The sequence below is a fragment of the Cherax quadricarinatus genome, chromosome 81 (genome assembly GCF_038502225.1).
Source record: "Cherax quadricarinatus isolate ZL_2023a chromosome 81, ASM3850222v1, whole genome shotgun sequence".
Lineage (NCBI taxonomy): Eukaryota > Metazoa > Arthropoda > Malacostraca > Decapoda > Parastacidae > Cherax > Cherax quadricarinatus.
Window position 1 is genome coordinate 15221701 of NC_091372.1, and position 22419 is coordinate 15244119.

The 22419-nt window shown below is 41.3% G+C and overlaps 1 protein-coding gene across 1 annotated transcript in view; it reads right to left on the reverse strand.

Annotated features, from left to right (window-relative positions):
- The window catches only part of LOC128699783 (cytochrome b5 reductase 4), a 323046-nt gene that overhangs the window by 155069 nt on the left and 145558 nt on the right, over window positions 1–22419 (reverse strand). The window contains exon 7 of the mRNA XM_070102466.1: window positions 15184–15272. Within this exon, the coding sequence (XP_069958567.1) occupies window positions 15184–15272 (89 nt within the window). The remainder of the gene's footprint in view (window positions 1–15183; window positions 15273–22419) is intronic.

Genomic DNA, 22419 nt, shown 5'->3' on the forward strand with positions numbered 1-22419 from the left:
GTACAGTGCCTGCACTCTGAAGGAGGGGTGTTAATGTTGCAGTTTAAAAACTGTAGTGTAAAGCACCCTTCTGGCAAGACAGTGATAGAGTGAATGATGGTGAAAGTTTTTCTTTTTCGGGCCACCCTGCCTTGGTGGGAATCGGCCAGTGTGATAATAAAAAATAAATAATTCGATTCCCAGCCAGGGTAGAAACATTAGGCATGTTTCTTTACACCTGCTGTCTATGTTCACCCATCAGTAAATGGGTACCTGGGTGTTAGTGGACTTGTGTGGGTGTTACCTTGGGACACTGACCAAATTTGCTCGAAATACTCTGCATAACAAGCAGCTTTCTATATAGTAGTATGTCACTGATGTCAGTTAGGCCTGTATACTTTGTACATTTTTTTTGTTCAACAAGTCTACCATCTCCCACTGAGGCAGGGTGACCCAAAAAGAAAGAAAATCCCCAAAAAGAAAGAAAATCCCCAAAAAGAAAGAAAATCACCAAAAAGAAAATACTTTCATCATTCAACACTTTCACCTCACTCACACATAATCACTGTTTTTGCAGAGGTGCTCAGAACACAACAGTTTAGAAGCATATATGTATAATGATAAACAAAATATCCCTCCAAACTGCTAATATCCCAAAACCCCTCCTTTAAAGTGCAGGCATTGTACTTCCCATTTCCAGGACTCAAGTCCGGCTATATAAAAATAACCGGTTTCCCTGAATCCCTTCACTAAATATTACCCTGCTCACACTCCAACAGATCGTCAAGTCCCAAATACCATTCGTCTCCATTCACTCCTATCGAACACTCTCATGCACGCCTGCTGGAAGTCCAAGCCCCTCGCCCACAAAACCTCCCTTACCCCTTCCTTCCAACCTTTTCGAGGATGACCCCTACCCGTCCTTCCTTCTCCTACAGATTTAAATGCTCTCCATGTCATTCTACTTTGATCCTTTCTCTCTAAATGACCAAACCACCTAAACAAACCCTCTTTAGCCCTCTGACTAATACTTTTATTAACTCCACACCTTCTCCTAATTTCCACACTCCGAATTTTCTACATAATATTTACACCACACATTGCCCTTAGACAGGACATCTCCACTGCCTCCAACTGTCTCCTCGCTGCTGCATTCACAACGCAAGCTTCACGCCCATATAAGAGTGTTGGTACTACTATACTTTCATACATTCCCTTCTTTGCCTCCATAGATAATGTTTTTTGACTCCACATATACAGTGGTCCCTCAATAATCGTCCATAATCCGTTCCTGGAAGTGGGACTATTATCGAAATGGACGATTTTCGAATCAATTTTCCCCATAAGAAATAATGTAAATCCAATTAATTCGTTCCAGACACCCAGAAGTATCAACAAAAAAAAATTTTTTTTTACCTAAAAGATAGATTTACATGCACAAAAGAATGAACATTCAACATGACAGTTACCTTTATTGAAGGCTGTTTTTGATGAATGGAAGACAGGGAGGAGGAGAGAGGGAACAGAGGTTATTTGGAAGGGGAATCCCCCTCCATAAGGACTCTAGGGCACTAATAAAATGTATAAATGAACATTGGTAATAGGGGTAGTTGATGAGTGGAACGGTCTGCCTAGTAGGGTGATCGAAGCTAAAACATTGGGTAGTTTCAAATTTAGGTTGGATAAATACACGAGTGAAAGGGGTTGGATTTGAGTCGGACTTGCGCCTGAGTTTATTGCTTGGGTAGCATTTGTTCTGTTAGTGGGTTGGATTTGTGAAGGACCGGCCTAGTATGGGCCAGCAGGCCTGTTCCAGTGTTCCTACTTTCTTAAGTTCTTATTTAACATCACACTTACCAGTAGGGTGATCGAGGCTAGGACCTTGGGTAGCTTTAAGAAGAGATTGGACAAATATACGAGTTGGAGGAGCTGAGTTTGATTTGTGTCATTGGGTACGGGAGTAAATTCTTGGGTAGCTTTGGGTGGAGGTCATATTGATAAGGACCTGCCTTGTATGGGCTAGTAGACCTGCAGTGTTGTTCCATTGTTATGTTCTTATTGGTTATTTGTTTGTGTGAGGGAGGGATGGCAAGTTTATTGTTGGAGAATATGACACTAATATCAACTCTATGGCTTATTTATCTATCACAATTCAACTAATATGACATAATAAACAATATTAATAACATAGAAACATGGAATATACTCTAGAATGAATAAAATAAGTCATTATGTATGTCACGAGAGGTGTCGTGTTGTTGTTGGGTATATAAGGGCCACTGAGCGTAAGCCGTCCATAATGGTGGTGAAGCAGCAGCTGAGTCAGCGGTGGTTTTTGTAGCCTTATATAACTCCAACAACTCTCATTTGGGACTTGCAAATGAGTGGATAGAGTTATCAGAGCTTATTTCTTGGGTAGCATTGAGGACTGGGTTGGGAAAATGTTTCGTTAGTGGGATGAATTGTAAAGGACCTGCCGAGTATGGGCCAACAGGCCTGCTGCAGTGATCCTCCTTTCTTATGTTCATCAACCACTATCACAACTGCTTCCACTCTACCACCACCATCTTTGTATTTTTCTACAAACTTTTTTCATAAATTATGTGTTTCTCACATTCTTTACCAAAGGGCTGGCTCTAGAAGCTTTATTTGGAGCCATGGTAGCTTATTTAGCACTTGCAAGCACTAAAATCAATGGAATATTATGAAATATTTTGTAGGAGCATGTGAGGGGACCATCACTCACTGGTAAACAATGGCACACTGGCTGGGAAGGAAAGGCCGAGGCAGCTCAGAGCGTGAGTACGCGGCCGAGACGAAGGACTATTAGGACTATTAGCGAGTTACCGGACCATTTGCAAGCCAATATTTTGATGAAAAAACAGGACTATTTCCGAAATGGACGACTTTCAGGCCGGACGATTATTGAGGGACCACTGTACCTCAATGCACCACTCACCTTTTTTCCTTCATCAATTCTATGATTAACCTCATCCTTCATAAATCCATCCGCCGACACGTCAACTCCCAAGTACAGTGGACCCGCGACCAGCGATGGCATTGATTAACGATAAATCTGACTAGCGATACATTTTAACGCAAAAATTTTGCCTCAACTAGCGCTTAAAAACCCGACCAGCGTTATTTGTTCCATATCATATGCATCCACTTTGACCTGAGCGCACCTCACTTGTCCCTTGGGTGCCAGTGTTTACAAGCCAGCCAGCCACCATGGTCGCTTCCAAACATACAACAACTGGAATATTTCATATTATCACAGCCTTTGTAGTGATTGCACCTGCAAAATAAGTCACCATGGGCCCCAAGAAAGCTTCTAGTGCCAACCCTACAGCAAAAAGGGTGAGAATTACTATGGAGATGATGAAAGAGATCATTGCTAAGTATGAAAGTGGAGTGTGTGTCTCTGAGCTGGTCAGGTTGTATAATAAACCCCAATCAACCATCGCTACTATTGTGGGCAAGAAAACGGCAATCAAGGAAGCTGTTCTTGCCAAAGGTGCAACTATGTTTTTGAAACTGAGATCGCAAGTGATAGAAGATGTTGAGAGACTGTTACTGGTGTGGATAAACGAGAAACAGATAGCAGGAGACAGCATCTCTCAAGCGATCATATGTGAAAAGGCTAGGAAGTTGCATGACGATTTAATTAAAAAAATGCCAGCAACTAGTGACGTGAGTGAATTTAAGGCCAGCAAAGGTTGGTTTGAGAGATTTAAGAAGCATAGTGGCATTCATAGTGTGATAAGGCATGGTGAGGCTGCCAGTTCGGACCACAAAGCGGCTGAAAAATATGTGCAGGAATTCAAGGAGTACATAGACAGTGAAGGACTGAAACCTGAACAAGTGTTTAATTGTGACGAAACAGGCCTGTTTTGGAAGAAAATGCCAAGCAGGACGTACATTACTCAGGAGGAAAAGGCACTCCCAGGACATAAGCCTATTAAAGACAGGCTTACTCTGTTGATGTGTGCCAATGCTAGTGGTGATTGCAAAGTGAAGCCTTTATTGGTGTATCACTCTGAAACTCCCAGAGTGTTCAGGAAAAACAATGTCCTCAAGGCTAATTTGTGTGCTGTGGAGGGCAAACAGTAAGGCATGGGCCACTAGGGACTTTTTCTATGACTGGTTACACCATGCATTTGCCCCTAATTGAAAAGAAATTAGACCTTAAGTGCCTCCTGGTATTAGACAATGCTCCTGGTCATCCTTCAGACTTGGCAGAGTGACTTTCTAGGGACATGAGCTTCATTAAGGTGAAGTTTTTGCCTCCTAATACAACTCCTCTCCTGCAGCCCATGGACCAGCAGGTTATTTCCAACTTCAAGAAACTGTACACAAAAGCTATGTTTGAAAGGTGCTTTGTAGTGACCTCAGAAACTCAATTGACTCTAAGAGAGTTTTGGAGAGATCATTTTACCATCCTCAATTGTGTAAACATTATAGGTAAGGCTTGGGAGGAAGTGACTAAGAGGACATTGAACTCTGCTTGGAAAAAACTGTGGCCAGAATGTGTAGACAAAAGGGATTTTGAAGGGTTTGAGGCTAACCCTGAGAATCCTATGCCAGTTGAGGAATCCATTGTGGCATTGGGGAAGTCCTTGGGGTTCGAGGTTAGTGGGGAGGATGTGGAAGAGTTGGTGGTGGAGGACAGTGAAGAACTAACCACTGATGAGCTGCTAGATCATCTTGAACAGCAAGAGGGCAGACCTGAGGAAACTGCTTCGGAGGAGGGGAAAGAGAAATTGAAGAAGTTGCCTACTTCTAAGATAAAGGAAATGTGTGCAAAGTGGCTTGAAGTGCAAACCTTTTTTGATGAAAATCACCCTGACACAGATACTGCAAGCCGTGTTGGCAACCTGTACACTGACAATGTTGTGAACCACTTTAGGAAAGTCATAAAGGAACGAGAGGTACAGGTATCTATGGACAGATATGTTGTGCGACAGAAGTCCAGTGACTCTGAAGCTGGTCCTAGTGGCATTAAAAGAACAAGGGAAGTAACCCCAGAAAAAGACTTGCTGCCTCAAGTGCTAATGGAAGGGGATTCCCCTTCTAAACACTAACACCTCTCCCCTCCTCCCATCCCATCAATCATCACCAGATCTTCAATAAAGGTAAGTGTCATGTAACTGTGCATGTAATCTTCAGTTTATGTGTATTAAAATTAATATTTCATGTGGTAAATTTTTTTTTTTTCAATACTTTAGGGTGTCTTGCACGGATTAATTTGATTTCCATTATTTCTTATGGGGAAAATTAACTTGACAAACGATAATTTTGACTAACGATGAGCTCTCAGGAACGGATTAATATCGCTGGTTGAGGGTCCACTGTATCTGAAAACATTCACTTCTTCCATACTCCTCCTCCCCAATTTGATATCCAATTTTTCTTTATCTAAATCATTTGATACCCTCATCACCTTACTCTTTTCTATGTTCACTTTCAAGTTTCTACCTTTACACACACTCCCAAACTCATCCACTAACCTTTGCAATTTTTCTTTAGAATCTCCCATAAGCACAGTATCATCAGCAAAAAATAACTGTGTCAATTCCCATTTTGTATTTGATTCCCCATAATTTAATCCCACCCCTCTCCCGAACACCCTAGCATTTACTTCTTTTACAACCCCATCTATAAATATATTAAACAACCATGGTGATATTACACATCCCTGTCTAAGACCTACTTTTACTGGGAAATAGTCTCCTTCTCTTCTACACACCCTAACCTGAGTCTCACTATCCTCATAAAAACTCTTTACAGCATTTAGTAACTTACCACCTATTCCATATACTTGCAACATCTGCCACATTGCTCCCCTATCCACTCTATCATATGCCTTTTCTAAATCCATAAATGCAATAAAAACTTCCCTACCTTTATCTAAATACTGTTCACATATATGCTTCAATGTATGTGTTTTAAATAAAGATATTATTATTATTATTATTATTATTATTATTATTATTATTATTATTATTATTATTATTATTATTATTACATATTATTATTATTATTATTATTATTATTATTATTATTATTATATTATTATTATTATTATTACAGTGGACCCCAGCCTTACGATCAGCTCCCAACTCGACCAATTATGTAAGTGTATTTTTGTAAGTGCTTTTGTACGTGTATTTTTGGGGGTCTGAAACGAACTAATCTAATTCACAATATTCCTTATGGGAACAAATTCGGTCTATAATGGCATCTGAACAGACCTCTGGAATGAAATAATATCAGTTATTTGTTGGGTTATCTTATTCAAACTTGGGTAATGTATGATGGAAAGATACTTCTTAATGTACACCAAAAATGAAAGAAATCAGACCATAAATAGCGGAGTTCACTTCTCAGCCATTAGCGGCCGCTTAGCGGTATATTTTTGTATGGTTGTTATGGTTATATTCTCATTTTTTCAGTCTCATTTGATAGAATGAAAGATGTATTACAGAAATAGATATGATTTTGATTGCTTTCATGATGAAAAGTACCTTGAAATTGCGCTCACAGTAGCGAAAATGTTCTATTCTTTAGTGAAGCTCAAGAGTAAACAAATGACGTCACCGTCCAATACCTGTCCGCCTGCCAGTCCAAATTCTAGTACGGACTCAAGAATGGGTTGACATTATTTATACAATTATTACAACAATGCAGCAGTCTGCATAACAGTAAATCTTCTATTTTTTTGTGAATAAAAATTCCAAATGGTAAGCAAGAGTAATATAAGAGGGGCCTGGAGCTGTGACTAATGAACAGAGAAAATGTTATTTTAGTGCCAGGAATGTCTGCATTGTTTATTCTGGACCCTATTTTGAAATTGGCGTCTGTTGAAATTTGTGTGAAATCGGCCAAATTGCCAATTTCTGACCACTTTATTGGGTAGTAGAAAAAAGTGAATGGGCGGTTTCTTGTACTCAGTTGACAGACTAGAAGTAAATAAGTTTATTCAGGTATACACAAATACAGTTACATAGATTATCATACATAGTAGTGTATGTATAGAGAACCTAGGATAACCCAAAAAAGTCAGACAAAGTGACTTATTCCCAGTACCTGGCTTGGGCTTGCCATATATGATTTTTGGTAAATATTTTTTTTTTCTCGGTTGTTTGTTGGGCTATCTCATTGAAACTTGGGCAATGTATGATGGAAAGATGCTTCTTAACATACAACAAAAATAGAAAATACGGCCATTAGCCGCCTCTTTGCAGTATATTTTTGTATGGTTTTTATGGTTGTATTCTCATTTTTTTGGATTCATTTGATAGAATGGAAGATATATTACAGAAATAGACATGATTTTGATTGCCTTCATGATGAAAAGTACCTTGAGATTGAGCTCAAAGTAGCGGAAATGTTCTATTTTTGCTGATGTTCAATGAACTTTGTGTAAGTCAAGTGTGTTCTAACCTAACCACTCTGTAATCCGGCACACTACAGGTCCCAATGATGCCGGATTTGTGATGAAGGGCCTGTATCAGGAGATAGTGTTTCACAGTCAATCATATGTGAAAAGGCAAGGCAGTTGCATGCGGATCTCATTAAGAAAATGCCTGGAACTAGTGTTGATGTTAGTGAATTTAAGGCCAGCAAAGGTTGGTTTGAGAGATTTAAGAATCGTAGTAGCATACACAGTGTGATAAAGCATGGTGAGGCTGCCAGTTCTGAAAAATATGTGCAGGATTTTAAGGGGTACATAAGAGGCAAAAAAATTAAAACCCCAACAAGTGTTCAATTGTGACGAAACAGGCCTGTTTTGGAAGAAAATGCCAAACAGGATCTACATTACTCTGGAGGAAAAGGACTTGCTACCTAAAGTCCTCATGGAAGGGGATTCCCCTTCCAAACAATAATATACCTCCATCATCTCCCCTCCTCCCATCTCATCACTCATCAATAAATCTTCAATAAAGTTAAGTGTCATTTATTCTTCAAGTATTTATTCTTCATGTCTCATTGTTTTCTGTGTAGGAAAATGTATATTTCATTTGAAAAAAAAAATTTTTTTAATACTTTTGGGATTCTGGAACAGATAAATTGGATTTCCATTATTTCTTACGGGGAAAATTAAATCAGATAACGATAAAATTGGTTAAGAACAAGCTCTTTGGAATGGATTAAAATCGTTACCTGAGGGTCCACTGTATACAGCCCTCAATAAAAATGAATATCCTCTGGGGCTCTTCATTGACCTATGGAAAGCATCTGATACAGTGGACCACAATTTCCTGCACCTAAAAATAAGTCATTACGGCATCGGAGGACATTCCCTCAATTTCCTAAAATCTTATCTTAATGATAGACACCAGTATGTACATGCACATGGAGTCAACTTCACTATCCAGCCTGTAGCTGTCAGAGTGCCCCAGGGTAGTGTTATAGGCCCATTGCTCTTTCTCATCTACATTAATGATCTCAATGCATCCAAACTCCTTAAACCAGTTCTATTCGCAGATGACACTACTTATGTCTACTCCCACTCAAACCCAGCTATACTGAGAAACACTGTAAACAACGAGCTGTTAAAAATATATACTTGGATGATGACCAACAGACTCACTCTCAACATAGACAAAACATACCTCATGCTGTTTGGAAACAGAGCCTTAAATATCCAACTTAATATATCGATAAATGGTTCCCTTATTTCAAAACACACTGAGGGTAAATTTCTAGGTCTTCTCCTTGACATATATCCAAGAAAATTTCTAATTAAGTAGGTACCCTTTCCAAGATACGATACTATGTACCCCAAACGACACTCCTTACCCTATACCACTCCTTAATATATCCTTACCTAACCTATGGTATTTGTGCCTGGGGATCAACCACAGATAACCACCTTAAACCTTTAATAACCAACCAAAAGTTGCTGTGCAGATGATTACAGCTCCTGTGCTAGACAGCACACTCCACCACTTTTCAAAAGCCTGAACTTGCTAAATATATGAGACATACACTCATATTATTGTGCCTACTACATATAGAGAACATTAAACTCCAATATAAACCCTCCACTTAAACTTCTCCTTGATAGCTACAACGGAACACACAGTCATAATACAAGGCATAAGACACTCTTCAACATCCCTCGTGTCAGTCTCACTTTGTGCAAAAATGCAATGCACATAAAGGGCCCAAAGATCTGGAATTCACTACCTGAACCCGTAAAGGATCCCCGGACTACTTATAAATTTAGGACTTTGCTTAAAAATCATCTCATCTCTCAATACTAACTAAACCAACCAAAACAAATCCTAATCAGTTATTATATTATGTTATATGACTTCTAGTCTATTAAACATCTGTCAATCCATGAAATATTACTGCTTGAACCATTAAAGTTAACCACTATTATCTTGTCTAGATTTAAGTAGTTATTATGTACTAGGATCAGTCTGCCCGAGATGCCCCAGCATGATACTGACTTTCTTTGTACTTAGCAACCCAAAATTGTAATTACATGTTGAAATCTTTACAAAGAAATAAAATCTTTACTTTTATAGACTAGCCTTAAAGAAGAGGTTCCTGTATGTGATATGGTTAAGTTTTGCAATAAGAACATAAGAATAGAGGAACACCACAGTATGCCTACTGGCCCATAGCAGGCAGGTCCTTCTCAAAACCAGCCATTCACATCCAACTATTTGTCCAATCTTTTCCAAAAGTCACCCAAGAATTTCCTTAAATACCTCAGGTACTGATCAAACCCAGCCCCTCTCACTCAATTGTACAATCTCTCTTCAAAGCTACCCAAGGTTTTAGCTTCTAATACCCACCTTGAGGTCTGGTCATGGACCAAACTCCAGGCGGACCCTATCTGGAGTTTTCCTGGAGAGGGTTTCGGGGGTCAAGGCCCCAGCAGCCCGGCCTGAGACCAGGCCTCATGGTGGATCAGGGTCTGATCAAGCAGGCTGTTACTGCTGGCCACACATAAACCAACGTGCAAACCACAGCCCAGCCAATCAGGTACTGAGTTTAGGTGTCTGTCCAGCGCCTCCTTGAAAACAAACGGGTCTACTGGTAATCTCCCTGATATATGCTGGGAGGCAGTTGAACAGTCTTGGGCCCCTGACACTTAATGTGTTGTCTTTTTGTGCATTCATGGCACCCCTGCTTTTCATTGGGGGAATGTTGCATCTCCTGTGAAGTCTTTTGCTTTCGCAGGGATTGATTTTCGTATGTAGGTTTGGTACTAATCCCTCAAGGATTTTCCATGTGTATATTATCATGTATCTTTCTTGCCGGCATTCCAGGGAATACAGATCAAGGGACTTCTACCATTCCCAGTAATCTAGGTGCTTTATCATACTTGTGTGTGCTGTGAAAATTCTCTGCACATTCTCCAGTTCAATAATTTCACCTGCCTTGAAGGGGCCAGTTAGTGTACAGCAGTATTCCAGCCTAGAGAGAACAAGCAATTTGAAAAGAATCATCATGGGCTTGGTGTAACTAGTTTTGAAGTTTCTCGTTATTCATCCCATCATTTTCCTAGTGGATGAGATAGATACATTGTTGTGGTCTTTGAAGGTGAGATCCTCTCACATTATCACTCCCAGGTCTTGTACATCAGTTTTTTGCTCTATTGTGTGGTTAGAATTTGCTCTATGCCCTGATAAAATTTTAATTTCCTCAAGTTTTCCACATCTGAGTATTTGAAATTTCTTTCACTGAACTCTATATTGTTTTCTGCAGCCCATTTAAAGATTTGGTTGTTGTCTGTTTGGTGTCTTGCAGTGTCTTCGATGGAGGACACTGTCATGGCAATTCAGGTGTCATCTTTGTCTATGTCAGATATGAGGATGAGAAACAGGATGGGAGTGAGTACTGTGCCTTGTGGAACACAGCTTTTCATTGTAGCCACATCAGACTTTACTCTGTTCACTATTACTTTTTGTGTTCTATTTGTTAAGAAGTTATAGATCCATCTACCAACTTTTCTTGTTATTCCTTTTTTATGCATTTTGTGTGCTATTACACCAGGTCACATTTGTCAAAGGCTTTAGCAAAGTCTGTGTATACAACACTGCATTTTGTTTATCCTCTACAGCATACAGATCTCGTCATAGTGGTCCAGTAGCTGGGACATGCAGGAGTGACCTGCTCTAAACCTGTGTTGCCCTGGGTTGTGTAACTGATGGGTATCTAGGTGGTTGGCAATCTTGCTTCTTAGAACCCTTTCAAAGATTTTTATGATATGGGATGTTCGCACTATCGGTCTGAAGTTCTTTGCAATTGCTTTACTGCCACCTTTGTGGAGTGGGGCCATGTCCGTTGTTTTTAGTGACTGGGATGACTCCTGCGTCCATGCTCCCTCTCCACAGAATGCTGAAGACACATGACAGGGGCTTCTTGCAGTTCTTGATGAACATGGAGTTCCATGAGTCTGGGCCTGGGGTATAGTGCATGGGCATGTCATTAACTGCCTTTTTGAAGTCTTGTGGTGTTAGGAGAGTGTCAGAGATTTTTGAAATGACCAAATTTTGAGTCTCGGTCATAAAAAATTAGCTTAGATTGTCGACCCTGAGTCTGGTTAATGGCTCAATGAACACCAAGGCACATTTGGACTTCAGAATCTCACTCATTTCTTTACTGTCATCCGTGTAGGTCCCATCTCATCTAAGCAGGGGTCCAATACTGGATGTTGTTTTTGCCTTAGATTTGGCATAAGGGAAGAATTATTTTGGGTTTCTTTCAGTTTCATTTATGGCTTTAAGTTCTTCCTGAGATTCTTGTCCCCTGTAAGATTCCTTAAACTTAAGTTCAATATTTGCTATTTCTCTGACCAGTGCCTCCCTTTGTATTTCAGATATAATGACCTATTTCAGCAGCTCTGTGACTCTTCACCTTTGCCTGTATAGGGAGTGTCTCTTTCTTTCTAGTTTACATCTTCTTTCTTTTTGTTAACAGAATATGCCTTGAGCAGACCTCAAGTGCCAGAGTTAATATTTTATAGGCAAAGGTTCAGAGCCATGTTGATTAGGATATCTTCCCAGTTTGTTTCATTTTGGACATGGCTGACTTGTTCCCAGTGTATATTTTTGTTACTGAAGTCAAATTTTGTGAAGGTACCCTCATAACTGATCACATTTTGCTACTCAGAAGCCCTGCACATACATGTCTGTACCCCTATTATATTGTGATCTGAGTGTATTGTCTTTGCTATGGTTATATTACGTAGTGAAGATGAGGTCCAGTGTATTTTCTAGTCTTGTAGGATCTAATATTTGCTGGTTTAAGATGAATTTGGCACAGAGATTTAATAGCTCGTGTGTGTGTGAATTTTCATTTAAGCTGCCTCCTGGGTTGAGCTCTGCTAAAACGTTATTTGCTACACTCCTCCATTTTAGGTGTCTCAGGTTGAAATCCCCCAGTAGCAAGATGTTTGGGGCAGGAGTTGGGAGATTTTCCAGACAGTGGTCAATTTTCAAAAGCTGGGAAGTTGCATCTGGAGGCTTGTATACAACCACAATGACAAGGTTTTGGTTTTCAATCTTCACCGCCAAAACTTCAACTACATCATTTGAGGTGTTTAGTAGTTCTGAGGAAATAAGCAACTCTGTGACATACAGGTTTACCCTCCCTTGTTGCCTATTTTGTCTGTCACATCTGAATAAGTTATAACCTGGGATCCATATTTCATTGTCAAAATGATCCTTTATGTGGATCTCTGTGAAACCCGCAAACAATGCATCTGACTCCGTGAGAAGTCCCTTGATGTAAGTTTTTTTTGTTTGTTGATGGCTTTAGAGCCTGTATGTTTGCAAAGATGAATGTTGTTACATTGATGGAATTTAGAAGGGCTTTGTTTGCTGTTTCGGTTGTATATATACGTCTTATGAGCCAATGTGTTTGACGTATATATACTCAAAAATTCTAGCGGCTTCAAATCAAGCAGGAGAAAGCTGGTAGGCCCACATGTGAGAGAATGGGTCTGTGTGGCCAGTGTGCACAATATAAAAAAATCCTGCAGCAAGCAGTGCATAATGAGAAAAAAAAAACTCCGACTGTGTTTTTGGATTAAAATGTCAACTTTGAGGTGTATTTTCGTATAGTTTTTATGGTTATATTTTTGTAGCCACAGTTGATAGAATGGAAAACATGTTATAGAAATGGAGGTAATTTGGTTGGTTTTACTATGAAAAGGACCTTGAAATGGAGCTCAAAGTAGGGGAAATGTTTGATTTTTGCCAATGTTCAAGAGTAAACAAATGATATCATTGTCCAATAAATGTCCAACTAGCCATTCTAATATGCAGTCATGAATGGGCTGACATTATTTACACAATTATTACAATATTGCACTAGTCTGCATAACAGTAAATCTTCTATTTTCTGTTTGAATAAAAATTCAAAATAGAAAGCAAGAGTAATATCAGAAGGGCCTGGAGACGTGACTGATGAACAAAGAAAATGTTATTTTACAGCCAGGAATGTCTGCATTGTTCATTCTGGACCCTATTTTGAAATTGGCATATTTTTAAATTTTTGTGAAATTGGCCAAACTGCCAATTTCTGGCCACTTTATTGGGTAACTGAAATCAGTAAGTGGGCAGTTTTTTGTACTCAGTTGATAGAATAAATGGAGTTTTAAAGAAACAGCTATGAGTTTGGTTGACTGGAACAATGGTATCAGCCAAAAATAGGGCTCAAAATGGGCAAAATCGCTGATTCGTAAATATCGCCAAGGTTGCTAACTTCGCGAGAGCGTAATTCAATAAGTTTTCCATCAAATTTCATATTTTTGGTGCCATTACCATCGGGAAAAGATTCTCTATCATTTCACAAGAATTTTTTTTTTTTTTTTCAAATATTTTGTGAAACCAAGAGACAACCTCAGGATTTGGGGTTGCGACAGTCAAAGGGTAAATATCTGTTGTTCTGGAGTGGTGGTCAATGACTGCCCCTCCACTCGAGAAGTGTTTTCAGTTGGTGTAGGATTTCTGGCATTTCTTGCTAGTCTTTTTTCCTTCCTGGCACTAAAAGACCTCTTTCTCTGGAGAGGTTTTGGCTTCCCTCTTTTGTTTCCCATGGTCTGGGTGATCTGTATCTTCTTGTTCCCTTTAGATGGTGTACCTGACAGTATATGTTGTAGCATTGTCTTTCATGGACTGACGAGTGACACATTTTGTAGTGAAGTAAGTTACAGGAAGGGGGGTTGCACCCTCCTGTTGTCATGTGGGTGCAGCATTTTTTGGGATGGCCAAAGGTGCATGTCCTACCTGTTTTTCCAGATATACCAAGCCTGCAGATACCCAAAGCATAGAATTTACATAGATTGGATTTTTGTTTGCCAGGATTTTTTGTGGCTATATTCCCTACTTGTGCATTTTTTTTTCTGTTTCCCCACTGCCTACAGCCCCTGTATGGACATCAGTGCTTCCACCAGATTTTACTGATAATGTGTCAACAGTGTTTCCTGAGGCATTATGCCCTTTTGTTCCATCTCCAGCAGTATTGCTACTTTGTTTCTCTGGAAATTGTATAACATTACTTGTTATCTCCATTTGGTGCACTGTCCTCCAGGACAACACCAGCCCCATCTGGTGTACTGTCCTCCAGGACAACACCAGCCCCATCTGGTGCACTGTCCTCCAGGACAACATCAGCCCCATTTGGTGCACTGTCCTCCAGGACAACACCAACACCCTCTGGTGCATTGTCCTTCAGGACAACACCAGCCCCTTCTAGTGCACTGTCCTCCAGGACAACACCAGCCCTATCTGGTGCACTGTCCTCCAGGACAACAGCAGCCCCATCTGGTGCACTGTCCTCCAGGACACACTAGCCCCATCTGGTGCACTGTCCTCCAGGACAACACCAGCACCCTCTGGTGCACTGTCTTCCAAGTCAGCCCCATTCGATCCACCCATTGAATTTTCCCAGCTGTTATACAAAGCTGTCATGTTTTCTAAGAAGGAAATTTTGTTGTTGTTGTCTTTTAATGTAGATGTAATTTTCTCCCACAGGTGTATCTCTATTTGACATATTGTTCCATAAAAATTATTTATCAAATGCAATAGAAGTGTTTTTGGAAGGGGTGGAAAAGATGCATTACAATCCAAAAACTTAAGTGGATGTGACTTGGACCTGCTTACCATGGGCCAGTAGACCTGTTGCAGTGCTCCTTCTTTATGTTCTTATGTATAACTGGGGAACACAACTTGCCTTAATGAAAAGATATACTTGTCTGCCGTATTCCCCCGGGTCTGCCGTAGACAAGGTTGCAGATATTGGAGTGTAACGCCTCGCTACATCTGCAGCAAATATAATACCGATGGATCAGACGTCACTCTGTTATAGTACAAAATACAATGAAAATCAGAGCTGTAAAGAGATTATATAACTTGCATACACATTCATTTTGAAGGTAAAACATTAAAGACAGTAGAGATGAGTTTTTAAAACCATGGAATGGGTGGGGTTTCAAGCCATGGGTTGAAACCCCACCTATTCCCCGATTTGTTTGCAATCATCTTATTATGATTTCATGAATCATGAGTGTTTAAAGCTCACCTCTCTCAGGTAACTGGACATACACATGATGAACTAAGCTTAAGTGTATATTTGTTAGGTAACTAGAGGTAAACATAAAGTAAGCTTATTAAGCTCACCTTTCTCAGGTGACTGGATGTAATGTGATAAAAGGGTTAGAAAACCGACAAGCTGAAGAATGAGACACTAATGGAAGATTTTGGGATCTTTACTGAGGAAAAGTTTCACCACACAGTGACTTCATCAGTCCAATAAGAACATGAGAAAGGAGGAACACTGCAATATGCCTGTTGGCCCATACTGGGCAAGTCCTTCACAAATCCATCCCACTAACAGAATATTTGCCCAACCCATTTTCAATGCTACTCAAGCAGTAAGTTTTGATAAATCTATTTACTCATGTGCAAGTCCCACTCAAATCCAGCCCCCTCTCTATCATGTATTTATCCAACCTAAATTTGAAACTACCTTACTAGGCAGACTGTTCCACTTATCAACAACCCTATTTCCAAACCAGTACTTTCCTATATCCTTTCTCAACCTAAACTTATCTAATTTGAATCTATTATTGTGGGTTTTCTCTTGGAGAGATATCCTCAAGATCTTACTTATATCTCCTTTGTTAATACCCATCTTCCACTTAACCCTTAAACTGTCCAAACGTAGATCTACGTTCATGTGCGTAACACTCTGACCTTGATTTTCCCCATTTGAAAGCATGTAAAAAAAGTATATCTACATTTGGAGCCCCCCACATGTGGACGTAGATCTACGTTCAGACAGTTCAAGGGTTAAACACTTCGATCATGTCTCCCCTCATTCTTTGTCTTACAAGTGAATGTAATTTAAAGGACTTCAATCTTTCTTTATACAGAAGATTTCTAATGCTATGTATTAATTTTGTCATTCTTCGCTGAATGTTTTCTAATGAATTTATATCCATTCTGTAATATGGAGACCAGAACTGAGCTGCATAATCTAGGTAAGGCCTCACAATTCAATTCAATTAAATTCAAAGTTTATTCTCTATAAGGATTACAATGCTGAGTTTACAGAATTTGGTTATTGTATTGTTTACATGTAGTAAAATAATAATTACAGAGTGCACCACTAGAACACCTAGCATGGCTAGGCATTTCGGGCAGACTTAAATTAAATCTTAAGTTTAAAATATTACAAAATTATGAGGTAAGTTGGTATTATGGCTAAGTGACTAAATACTAGTTTGTGAGTTTAGCAATGTGAATGCTTTTGTTTTGGCACTATACATAGTTTCAGTATTGGAGTATCACAGGCCAACTTATGACTAGTTAAGATTCATTATTTTGAGACTGAGATTGATATTTCTGTTTATGGTCAAATGGGTGAGTGAGTGTAAGTGTGAACCACCAGGTGGTATTCGTGTAATTAGTTGACAGGGTGTATCAGGGAGATAAGATGTTTTCTGATGGTAGTTTTGAAGGTGATGAATGAGTCTGCAGTTTTAGAATTTTCAAGTAGGGTGTTCCAGATTTTAGGGCCTTTGACATACATTGAATTTTTGTAAAGGTTTAGTCGGACACGGGGAATGTCACAGAGATGTTTGTGTCTGGTATTGTGCCTGTGGGTTCTGTAGCAACTATCAAGAAAGCGTTTTAGGTCAAGGTTAATATTGGAATTTAAGGTCCTGTAGATGTAGATTGCACAGTAGTAAGTGTGGATGTACTGAACAGGGAGTAAGTTTAGATCTATGAAGAGTGGGGGGGTGTGTTGCCAGGGATGGGATTTAGTGATTATTCTTACTGCGGCTTTTTGTTGGGTTATTATTGGCTTTAGGTGTGTTGCTGCAGTTGAACCCCAAGCACATATATCATAGGTGAGGTATGGATATATAAGTGAATGGTATAGTGTGAGAAGGGCAGTTTGCGGCACGTAGTATCGTATCTTGGAGAGGATCCCAACCGTTTTGGATACTTTTTTGGTTATGTGTTGGATATGGGTGCTGAAGTTCAGGTTGTTGTCGAGGTATAGGCCTAGGAATTTGCCCTCATTATGCCTGGCAATTAGAGTGTTGTCGATCTTAATGTTAATTTGCGCATCTCCTGCTCTGCTACCAAACATAATGTAGTAGGTTTTGTCAGTGTTAAGCGTAAGTTTATTGGCTGTCATCCAAGTCGATATTTTGATCAGCTCCTCATTAACAATGGTGTTGAGGGTGGCAAAATTAGGGTGAGAGATGACATAAGTCGTGTCGTCAGCAAAGAGAATGGGGTTCAGGTGTTGAGATACGTTTGGAAGATCATTGATGTATATGAGGAAGAGCAGGGGACCAAGGACACTTCCCTGCGGAACTCCAGTATCAAGTGGCTGTGTTGTTGATGCTGTGTCTTTAATGGTGACATACTGATACCTATCAGTAAGGTAAGATTTGAAATATGCAAGCACATGGCCTCTTATACCATAATGGTCAAATTTGTGGAGTAGGATGCCATGGTCTACTGTGTCAAAAGCTTTTCTTAGGTCAATAAAAATTCCTAGTGGATATTCCTTATTTTCCAATGCTGTGTAAAGCAGATCTAGCATTTTTATGATTGCATCGTTAGTGCTTTTATTTTTCCTGAATCCAAATTGGCAGGGGTTGAGTATGTTTTGTGCCGTTATAAATTAATATAGTCTCCTGTGCATGAGTTTCTCAAAGATTTTGGATAGCAATGGTAAGTTTGATATTGGCCTATAGTTGTTTAAATCTGTAGGGTCACCACCTTTATGTATTGGTGTAACCCTTGCCATCTTGAGTAGTTTCGGGAAGGTGCTAGTTTCTAGTGACTTGTTAAAAAGTAATGAGATAGCATGCGAGAGGACATGGGCCGCTCTCTTGTACAATAATGGTGGGACATGAGACAGATTCCCTGAGTTACTTTTAAGTGACTTTATAATCTCGGTGACTTCCATGGGCTCAGTTGGAGCAAGATAGAAGGAATTTGGGAAATTCCCATCTAGGTAGTCCCTGGCATGGGCATTGGTGCGTGGGATTTTATTGGCGAGATTAGAACCTATGGTTGAGAAGAAGTCGTTTATCTTGTTAGCTGTATCAGTGGGATGCAGTGGTGTTTCATTAGGTTTAGTTGGGCAATATTCTTGTTTTTTTTCAGTTTTTGTGTCCCTAGAATCTGAGAGAGTGTTTTCCAGGTCTTTTTTATATCTCCTCTTGTATCAGTGAATCTACTGGTGAACTTCTGTTGAACTTCTGTTGCTTACACTTGTTATAAGTCCCAGTAATCTATCTGCCTTATTACGTACACTTTGCTGTCTTGGCTTAAGGTTGCTGCTTACCATAACCCCCAAGTCCTTCTCGCATTCTTAATGGCTAAGTTCTACATTATTTAGCTGATAAGTGCTAGGATTATGAACATTCCCAAGCTTCAGAACTTTGTATTTATTTACATTGAACTGCATCTGCCACTTTTCTGACCACGAACCAAGTTTGTCTAAATACTCCTGAAGTTCCGTGATATCTACACCTGAATCGATTATCCTACCTATCTTCGTGTCATCAGTGAATTTGCTCATATGACTAGTAATTCCCTCGTCAAGGTCATTGATGTACACCTACCATCCGACTTATGACCTGCTCGACTTACGACCACTCGACTTACGACCGTGTTTTTTTTTGCCAAATTTCTGGGAAATAAACAACTATTTGTGTTGTACACAGTGTTTATCCTAAACCTTACAGTATAAAATACAGTACTAACAGCATAAAAAGTAAAGTAAAACATGAAATACCAAAATAAAACAATAAAATAAAGTCATTACAAAAATGTGATGTTGATATTCAGTAGTAAAGTTCGACTTACGTCCATTTCAACTTACAACCGGTTTCTCGGAACTGAACTCGGTCGTAAGTCGGATGGTAGGTGTATACAGTGGACCCTCGCATACCGTTGGCATCACATAACGTTAAATCCGCATACCGATGCATTTCATCACTAAAATTTTGCCCCTCATACAGCTAAAAAACTCGCTCAATGCAATTCGTCCTAGACGCATCTAATGTGCGGCCTGAGCCAGCCTCACATGTTCCACAGGTGGCATTGTTTACAAGCCAGCCTCCGCGGTAACATACAAGCATACAATCAGAACATTTCGTATTATTACAGCGTTTTTGGTGATTTCATCTGCAAAATAAGTGACCATGGGCCCCAAGAAAGCTTCTAGTGGTAAAAAGGGTGAGAAATACTATCATACCACAGTCAGCTGCTGCTGCACCATGGTCAGCTGTTGCTGGACCAGTCAGCAGTTGCTGGATCAGTCAGCTGCTGCTGCACCATGATCAGCTGTTGCTGGACCAGTCAGCTGTTGCTGGATCAATCAGCTGCTGCTGCACCACAATCAGCTGTTCCTGGAGCAGTCAGCAGTTGCTGAATCAGTCAGCTGCTGTTGCACCACGATCAGCTGTTGCTGGACCAGTCAGCTGTTGCTGGATCAGTCAGCTGCTGCTGCACCACGTTCAGCTGTTGCTAGACCAGTCAGCTGTTGCTGGATCAGTCAGCTGTTGCTGAACCAGTCAGCTGTTGCTGGATCAGTCAGCTGCTGCTGCACCACGATCAGCTGTTCCTGGAGCAGTCAGCTGTTGCTGGATCAGCCAGCTGCTGCTGCACCACGATCAGCTGTTCCTGGAGCAGTCAGCTGTTGCTGAATCAGTCAGTGGCTGTTGCACCACGATCAGCTGTTGCTGGACCAGTCAGCTGTTGCTGGATCAGTCAGCTGCTGCTGCTGCACCACGTTCACCTGTTGCTGGACCAGTCAGCTGTTGCTGGATCAGTCAGCTGTTGCTGGACCAGTCAGCTGTTGCTGGATCAGTCAGCTGCTGCTGCACCACGATCAGCTGTTCCTGGAGCAGTCAGCTGTTGCTGAATCAGTCAGCTGCTGTTGCACCACGATCAGCTGTTGCTGGACCAGTCAGCTGTTGCTGGATCAGTCAGCTGCTGCACCACGATCAGCTGTTGCTCGACCAGTCAGCTGTTGCTGCACCACGTTCAGCTGTTGCTGGACCAATCAGCTGTTGCTGGACCAGTCAGCTGTTGCTGGATCAGTCAGCTGCTGCTGCACCACGATCAGCTGTTCCTGGAGCAGTCAGCTGTTGCTGAATCAGTCAGCTGCTGTTGCACCACGATCAGCTGTTGCTGGACCAGTCAGCTGTTGCTGGATCAGTCAGCTGCTGCACCACGATCAGCTGTTGCTCGACCAGTCAGCTGTTGCTGCACCACGTTCAGCTGTTGCTGGACCAATCAGCTGTTGCTGGACCAGTCAGCTGTTGCTGGATCAGTCAGCTGCTGCTGCACCACGATCAGCTGTTCCTGGAGCAGTCAGCTGTTGCTGAATCAGTCAGCTGCTGTTGCACCACGATCAGCTGTTGCTGGACCAGTCAGCTGTTGCTGGATCAGTCAGCTGCTGCACCACGATCAGCTGTTGCTGGACCAGTCAGCTGTTGCTGGATCAGTCAGCTGCTGCTGCACCACGTTCAGCTGTTGCTGGACCAATCAGCTGTTGCTGGACCAGTCAGCTGTTGCTGGATCAGTCAGCTGCTGCTGCACCACGATCAGCTGTTCCTGGAGCAGTCAGCTGTTGCTGAATCAGTCAGCTGCTGTTGCACCACGATCAGCTGTTGCTGGACCAGTCAGCTGTTGCTGGATCAGTCAGCTGATGCACCACAATCAGCTGTTGCTGGACCAGTCAGCTGTTGCTGGATCAGTCAGCTGCTGCTGCACCATGTTCAGCTGTTGCTGGACCAGTCAGCTGTTGCTGGATCAGTCAGCTGTTGCTGGACCAGTCAGCTGTTGCTGGACCAGTCGGCTGTTGCTGGACCAGTCGGCTGTTGCTGGATCAGTCGGCTGTTGCTGGATCAGTCGGCTGTTGCTGGATCAGTCGGCTGTTGCTGGACCAGTCAGCTGTTGCTGGACCAATCAGCTGTTGCTGGATCAGTCAGCTGCTGTTGTACCACCATCAGCTGTTTCTGAACATGACTCGTCCCGAACCTGTCCCGGACCTGTTTGTCCAGCCTGAGCGCCTGCCTTGCTGTCATTGTTTACAAGCCAGGGTGGCTGGTTGCATGCATACATTCGATACATTTTGTATTATTCCATTATTTATAGTGCTTGTAACTGCTAAATAAGCCACCATGGGCCCAAAGAAAGCTTCTAGTGCCAACCCTGTGGTAAAAAGGGTGATAAATACTATTATACCACAGTCAGCTGCTGCTGCACCATGGTCTGCTTTTATTAGACCAGTCAGCTGTTGCTGCACCACAGCTGCTGCTGCACCTCAAGGAAGGTTCCTTGATGTTGGTGAGGGGCTCTTGATTTAGGGAATCGGATCTGTGCATGCTCCAGTTCCCCGAATTAAGCCTGAATGCCTTCCACATCCCCCCTCAGGCGCTGTATAATCCTTCAGGTTTAGCGCTTCCCCCTTGATTATAATAATAATGCTGCTGCACCATGGTCAGCTGTTGCTGCACCACAGCTGCTGCTGCACCATGGTCAGCTGTTGCTGCACCACAGTCAGATGTTGTTGTTGCTGCACCACTATCAGCTGTATTACTCGAAGATGTGGAGAGAGTGTTGTTGGTGTGGCTTAACGTGAAACAATTACCGAGAAACGATTAACCCCGGAGGGTTAGCCACCCAGGATAACCCAAGAAAGTCAGTGCATCATCGAGGACTAACTTATTTCCATTGGGGTCCTTAATCTTGTCCCCCAGGATGTGACCCACAACAGTTGACTAACACCCAGGTGAACAGGAAAAAATGCCTGGAACTAGTGCTCATATTGGTGAGGTTAGTGGGGAGGATGTGGAAGAGTTGGTGGAGGAGGACAATGAAGAACTAACCACTGATGAGCTGCTAGATCATCTTCAACAGTAAGAGGCCA